At 32.8% G+C, this 7,806-nt stretch overlaps 1 protein-coding gene across 1 annotated transcript; it reads right to left on the minus strand.

Moving 5' to 3' along the window:
* Positions 1-1,050: 1,050 nt before the first annotated feature.
* Positions 1,051-4,985, minus strand: LOC139892882 (protein C2-DOMAIN ABA-RELATED 4-like). The gene is made up of 3 exons (XM_071876004.1): positions 4,875-4,985; positions 4,078-4,173; positions 1,051-1,372 (listed from the first exon to the last, which is right to left on the minus strand). Exons 1-3 carry the CDS (start codon positions 4,983-4,985, stop codon positions 1,082-1,084), a joined length of 498 nt encoding a protein of 165 aa, XP_071732105.1. The 3' UTR covers positions 1,051-1,081.
* Between the last annotated feature and the right edge of the window lie 2,821 nt (positions 4,986-7,806).

The following is a 7,806-nucleotide window of genomic DNA, read 5'->3' on the forward strand; positions in this document are numbered from 1 at the left end:
TGATAGATCTATCGGGCCTGACAACCCCAACCGGACTGGACGACCAGTATTCAACGGTTGCACAGTACTTCGTTTCGGTGACTACACTTGGTACGGTGTAGTAAGATTTCATAATAAAGGGAATATGCGACGTGATTAAATGTTAAGTATGGTTACCAAGTGCTCAACCACTTAGAATATTTTTATTAAAATGTTTACATATGAAATCTTGTGGTCTATATTTATACCGCTGCCGGCATTAAACCTATATCTCACCAACTTTATGTTGACGTTTTAAACATGTCTATTCTCAGGTGATAACTAAAAGCTTCCGCTGCAACATGTTGAATTTAAGCAGGATCTTGCGTACTCATATTTGTGTCAAAAATAAAACTGCATATCCGAGGATTTGTATTGTAAAATATGCTAGAAATCGTGTTGTTATCATCATTTGTAAAGTTTGTAAGTCTAAGATTATCGCTAAACGATAATCATCTTTATTTTGTCTAAAGCTTGTATCAAAATAAGAATTATGGTTTGTAATGTAAAATATATGCAGTTGTTCTTTTAAAAATGTCGCATATAGAGGTCAATACCTCGCAATGAAATCATACGTTATCTAACACGTTCTTATGGTTAAGGACGGGTTATGACAACTAAGACCACTTGTAACCGAGCTATCACTGGGGCTGTGGTTGAATGGCAATGGGAGCCAATAGGTTACCACTTCCAGCAGTTTTTCAAATGTAAATCAAGTGTGCTGATCGACGTGACATGTTATGAATACAAATGGTCTAAACTCTAAAAGTTATAACTAGCAAAAAATTTAATCGGAAAGTTGTTCGACATATATTATAGTACAACTATTGTAAATTTGTAAGTAATATATAATCATCCATTGTTTTAAACAATAATTAACCATCACCAGATAACCCAGTAGTTTGTGCTCTGATATCCTTTCAAAAAAGTCTCGGTTAAAGATACTAATTATTTACACAAAATTAATATAAAATAAAAAGTATTTTTCGTCAAACCAACTGTTTCTATTTCAGACGATAAGAACAAGTTACCATTATACCCAAACCATTTTGTCACATCTATTCTACACTAAATTGCAACCCGGAACATCAATCCAATGTAGCTCAATTTCAACTTCTCCGCATTCAACATTTCTCAATCTCAGACACAAATCTTGAACAACAGCGCTATCTCTCCATGTTATGCAACTCTCTTCGGCCAAACAATTCAATTTACTCGGTTTTATCCGAGTTATAACAGTACCACTAGGAACACTCTTTAGATTCATCTTGATTCCCTCCAAAAACGGTTGTAATTGGAATTCTGCATCTCCCATTTTATCGTCGGTGCTAAAAAAGTCATGGTCGAACACCTCCTGCAAATACATACGCATATACACGTACACATCTTTATTTAGTTTCTTAACAATGCACCATGAGACTAATTGAGTGAAAGTCAAATTCCATTTGAATTTTAAATTCTATCTTTATCTTTTAAGTTGTCTATTTGTTTTATATATAGCTACCCTATGAGATTTTAGAGTTAGTTTTAGTTCGAGAATTGATAAAGAAAGTGATAAGGTTGTAGCCTTTGTTACAAGTGAAGTTCATATTTTCATCTTTGAACTTTTATTTGTTTGGTGCTAAGTTCATAATATTCATTATCAATTATGTCAATGATGGGTGAGCTTGCGAATGGGTTGACAAATATTGGGCTCGCAACTATTAGGCTCCATTATTATATTGAAAACTTTGTATATGATATTTGTTTTTGTGAGAATAGAAGTGCACTATCAATATAGGCCAAATCATTGAAAGTGGTTTGGAGCATTGGGAGCATCTCGAAGGAATAGATAGCAAATAGGATTTTATGGTTATCCATTTTAGTTGTTATATTAATATTAATTTATTTAAGTTTATCCATTTTAGTTGTTATATTAATTTATTTCCGCATTACATTGTTTACTATAAGACCATTCTCAACGGTGGGCGCCCTCACACTGTCATCACCTCCGCCGTAGAGGGCGCCGATGGCATTCATCCCGCCCTCGATTCTCTCTCCTGGTTCCGTGCTCGTGTATGTCATATGTATGAGATTTTGAGGACGGGAATCAAAGCAATTAATTGATTTATATTTATTTTTCAAACGGCTATAATGCCGTTGGTACTTTTTTTTTCAACCCCCACTATATATACCTCTGTACCATTACACTATCACTTCATACAATCTCTACTTTTATATCACAATATTTATTCTATTCCATTAAAAATGCCAAAAAAATTATGGATAGTCTTACGAAAGATGCGTTGGATATTGCAAGTTCTAATTTCAATATCGTCGCACTCGATCTACTTGATCAGATAGATAAAGACGAAGAGGAAGAAGTCGTTCAACCAATTCCAAGGGCGCCTCGAAGATTTATTCATAGAGACCGAGAAGGAACCGCAATGCGTTTATGGAATGATTATTTTTCTGAGAATCCCACATCCGCGATACGCCAATTAGCGTACGGTACTGCAACTGATGCTTTTGACGAGTACTTACATATGGGCCAACAAACATCATACGACTGTTTAAAATAATTTTTGTAAGAGCGTGATTCACTTGTACGGTTCGGAGTATATGAGAAAACCGACTCCACAAGACGTAGCACGTCTTGTATCCGCACATGCGGAATTACATGGTTTTCCGGGAATGTTGGGTAGTCTAGATTGTATGCAATGGGCATTGAAAAATTGTCCATATAAATACAAAGGTCATTATACTAGAGGCGATCATGGCTATCCAACAATCATGTTAGAAGCTGTGGCATCTTATGATTTATGGATTTGGCACGCTTATTTTGGACCCGCTGGTTCAAACAACGACATCAATGTCCTTAATCAATCTGATTTATTTAACGAGTTACTTCAAGACACGGCTCCACCGTGTAATTTTTCGGTTAGTGGTTGTAACTTCAATAAAGGTTACTACCTAACCGATGAGATATATCCGGATTGGGCGACATTAGTTAAGTCTTTCAAAAGTCCGCCTGACCCTAAATCAGCAAAATTTAAAAAATATCAAGAATCTGCTCGGAAAGATATTGAACGGGCATTCGGTGTGCTTCAAGGTCGATGGCAAATAATAAAAAACCCGTGCCGAAAATTCTATGTCGAAAGAATCCGAAGAATTATGCACGCTTGTGTTATTTTGCATAATATGATCATCGAAGACAATGGACATCCAATGTATTCACTTGAAGAGAATTACAAGCCAGCTCGTCGTCTAAATCGCTCAATCCAGGAAAGGGTTGAAGCACACATGCGCATTAATAAAGAATTGCGAGATTCGTCCATTCATCATCTACTACGACAAAAGCTCATCGAACACATTTGGAATCTTCCGGCTAATTTCCGTGTTCGGCACGTTCCACATGCCCGAGCCGCTCCAGAAGCTGGAACTTCCAACACCGCCGAAGATGTTGAAGAAAACGAGGACGAAAGCGACGATGAAAATGAAAATGAAGACGTGGACTTGGACAAAGATGACGCATAGCTTCATAATTTTTAATTTATGTTTAGTTAATGTAACTTTTGATTATGTATTTTTTTTTAAATAAATGTAACGGTATTAATGTTATTTAATAAAAGTGTTGTTCAAAAAAATATATATTCGAAAAAATAGATTTGAATAATTATATTCGAAATAATAATAATAATAATAATAATAATAATAGTAATAAATATTAATAAAATATGTGGGGCTATGTGATGGGGAGGGAGTTTGTCATGGTTGGTAGTGGTGTGTGATGGAGAGGCAGTGAAAAATAAATGGAGAGAGAAAGCTGATGTGGCGTTGATGTGGCAGTGTGTCTTGGGGAAGAAGTACGTCATGGTTGAGAGTGGTCTAAATGGACTCAAGAAAGGGGGAGGAGAGAGGAATTTTAACCGGGTTGGGTAAGTTGAAATTTGGTTTTAGCAGAGGGAGGTGGGCATTTCAGCCAATCACATTACAGACACCGTTACGTTATTTAGTATAGTTAAGAATTTACTTCATGATTGATTGAATGAGTAAAGAGTAATAATGTAAGAACGTTACCAGCTTTAATGGAAGTTTAGTATCATACACGAAAATAGTCAAGTCTTCGTTCCACTCGGGGTTAAGATCTCTCTCCATTATACGAGTCTTCGCTTTCTGCATCAGATTATAAGAGTTAGCAATGAGTGGCATATACTTCAAACATCAATACTCAACCTCACTATGTGAGATATGAGAAAGTGATATATAGAAAATCATGCACTTATAGGACATTTATTTATTAGAGTTTGAATATAATCATTTCAATATAATTTGCTGGTTGTGTCCTAATATTCTCAAAAAAGTCTTAGATTCAAACTTCACTAAGAAGATATTTTGTAATGGCTATTGAAAGGGCCGGAAATGTTATGTGCTAATCGGGTTGGGAGTTGATTTGTACACAATTAAAAATTAGACATACACAATCAATTGTGCTATAAGCTATTGTACATTACAACGTAATGCACAACTGATTGTGTATGACAAATTTTTGAATGTGTACAAATCAAAACTCAATCCAGTTAGGTAGCTAAATCTGACCTCTTTCTAATAGGCTAATGAGGGAAAACCTTTTGTTAAGTATAAATACTAAGAATATTCACCAAAGTTTTTTGTTTTTTCTGTTGCCATATGATTTCAAACTTGTAAGATAAAGGTTATAAAAGGTTAACAATACATCATACTGTACATGATATCACATTTTTATTTTCGGTTTCATGATCTTATATATATATATATATAAACAATAAACAATTCCACATAAATTAGTAATACAAATTATATGGTTATATATGTTAAAAAAACAGGGCCTAATTAACCTGTTTACCCATCCTGATGACAATATAAGGATCACTGGTATTGATATCACGAACCGCGAGATTCACACCTCTTTTGATCCGAATTCTGAGAAGACCTTTTAAATTATTCATTACAATAATCTAATCTAATCGGATCAAACCAAATCACAAGATTATTATTTGCATGAAATCACATATGATCTGCTTCTGATTTCACGATTGTGACAGCAGATTCATTAGTTTTGGTTTGTATTTTTTTGGTTAGAATCACAATCAACTTTCTTTTTCTAGGAAAAATCATAACCCTCGATTTTACTTTATTATTCGGTTATATCTATTGGCAGGAACCTAAAAACCCAATGAAGGAGACATGTTTGTTTTGTTTTTTCGTAGAAAAATTGAATTTTGTAGGCACCCTTTTTAGTCCTTCAACTTTTAATGTCCACGAAAGCTTTAACTAGAAACAAAATTTATATTACTAGTCCTCAAAGTTCTCAATATGTGCATAATTGACCGATGTTGTATTGTTCATATAAAATGAAGTTAACTAAGAAAAACGTGTAATTTGATCACTCAAACTTCAATATCATATTCTTTTGTAAATTTTTGTTTGTAGAATTTTTATAATTATAATTATAATATTTCTTCACTTACAAGTTACAATGTATGCCTTAATACAATATTTTCAGTCAGGCTCAACTTCTCGTTAAATTCAAAACGAGCCTATGTCCAATGAGTTTGCTTCTAAACGAGTCCAAAATGGTTTACGCATTGCTGTAGGAAATAACTTTGCTCGATAACTCAAACATTGTTTAGTAGTGGAGATGACTCGCACATTATGGTGAGATATTCTTTGTAGCAAAACATGATTCCGCTATATATATTAAACACTTTTTAGTAGTATAAATTATAATACGCATATTGAAAATTGGTACACTTTATTAAATAAATAGTAAAATAATAACAAACTAAATATATTTAAACAGAGCTTAAAAAAGCAATTGAAATAAACAAAGATGTTATGACCACGTGTATAAAAAAGAAAAAGAAAAAAGAAAAAAAGCAACGTAAATTGCAACGTTTGTTTCTAAACGATAATTGGTGAGGCAGTTAACGACCAAGAAGTGCATCCCTTTTAGTATATATAGATAAAAGATAATAGATAATGTCAGTTATGTCATGTTTATTTTCCACTTAAATAACTGATCTAGCTGATAATTCAATAAGTAAAATTGATGTATCTTTGTCACTTAATCTGAAAATTAGTCTTATTTATATGAGACATAGAATTAGACATCCTTCTAAAGCATAGACAAATGGAAACATGACTTAATACAGGAAAAAAAGTAAACAACCCCTTAGCATACATTTGTAAAAGATTTATACTAGTTAGAAGTGAAGGATTAATGTGCAAGGTACAACATATAACTATATGGCCAAATTCATTTGAGCCTTCGGGGTCACACACATATACACCGAGACGTCAAATAAATATATATATGATGTATATATATTACTCAAGTAACAAAATAGTAAATCGAAATTAATTCATTTACTATTCATATGAATAGTAAATGAAACGAAATTAATTAATTTACTATTCACATGAAAGTGACATGATAGAAATTATTAATTATAAGTTTCATAAACTACCCCTGAAGTATTTGAAAAATACGACTTTATGATATTACGTAAATCAAATTCAATATCCTAAATTGGATTCTTTCAAAAAGTAAAATATTCACGGATTGATATAAGGTTCACGGGTGTTTCTAAAGTGTAATATATATTCCTTTCTTTTGCCTTCATAAGAAGATACGAGAGAATTAAAAAGAGAGTAAGTAAGAATATCATTTTGAGTTCATAATATTAATCAAAGGTTGATTAATTATTACTTGGGTTTGGACTAGCATCCATTGACGTTGTTTGAAGTGTAGTGTGGACTATCCTAAGAGACGGTCATATTTTTGATCGTAAGTTTCTCTCCGTCTCATCAATTTCTCCAAGAAAGGTATATCGTTAACTCCTCTTTTATTTTATATTCATGACAATTATTATGGTGTAACTGGATCACTGGGAAAGATTAATTGTGTGCATGTTTCATTAAATAAGTGAAAATTTAATCTTGTATAAATTTTGTTCATAAAATTATTAAAGATTATTATTTTAACTATCCGCTGCGTTAATCTGATTTGGTAAAAGTACACACGATTTTCCAACAGTGGTATCCGAGCCGCTTTTACACCATCTTAATTGTCGCGTGATTTTCTTTAAATTTAGCTTTGTGGTGAATTGGTAAAAGTCGAAACCTTTTTGGTTTTTAAAGTCAACACGGTTGATTTAGACTTAACCTCATGACGCACAAATATGATTGAAAGAATATCACTATTTTAAATTGTAGATTTAATTTTTATGGCTTGAATATTTATTATAATTGTTGATTGTTATATTCCATGGTTGTACACATGCATTGTAATCATGGACAAGCCATATGTAGGTTTTAATAATGTAGTTATTAGAATTGTGATTGCACACATAGCCATATTGCCCCGACCTATGTATGTTTGTTGTGATTGTTGATTACGGCAATATTATGTCATGTTGATTATTTGTATTATTAGAAAGGCCATTTTGAAGCCAAAGTTGTATTATATTTATTTTTCTTTTTCATAGTATTGTATTTAAGTTTATTTCAATTTGTAAAAGTATTAGTTTAGTTGTAATTTCAAATTTAAATAAATGTAACAAGATGAAGATTGAAGATACAATACAACATGCTTTTGGCTTAGAAGATGGCGAACAGGTCAAATTGACAACGATGGCGTTTTGTTAAGTTTTCACTTAATTCTTGAATTAAGTGGGAGCTACGATATTACCCTTAGTTTGACCTCTTGATCCCATGTCGGCTCATGGGATCGGTTTTGGGCTAGGCTATGTGTGTGTGATGCATGGT

Source organism: Rutidosis leptorrhynchoides, chromosome 2 (assembly GCF_046630445.1).
Source record: "Rutidosis leptorrhynchoides isolate AG116_Rl617_1_P2 chromosome 2, CSIRO_AGI_Rlap_v1, whole genome shotgun sequence".
In the NCBI taxonomy this organism is placed as follows: Eukaryota; Viridiplantae; Streptophyta; class Magnoliopsida; order Asterales; family Asteraceae; genus Rutidosis; species Rutidosis leptorrhynchoides.

Excerpts from the sequence above, each read along its gene's own strand:
- LOC139892882 (XM_071876004.1), bottom strand. The coding sequence starts at position 4,985 with ATGAATAATTTAAAAGGTCTTCTCAGAATTCGGATCAAAAGAGGTGTG. Across the intron at positions 4,174-4,874 it reads TCATCAGGATGGGTAAACAG|AAAGCGAAGACTCGTATAAT; the intron begins GTTAATTAGGCC and ends AATCTGATGCAG. Across the intron at positions 1,373-4,077 it reads CTAAACTTCCATTAAAGCTG|GAGGTGTTCGACCATGACTT; the intron begins GTAACGTTCTTA and ends ATGTATTTGCAG.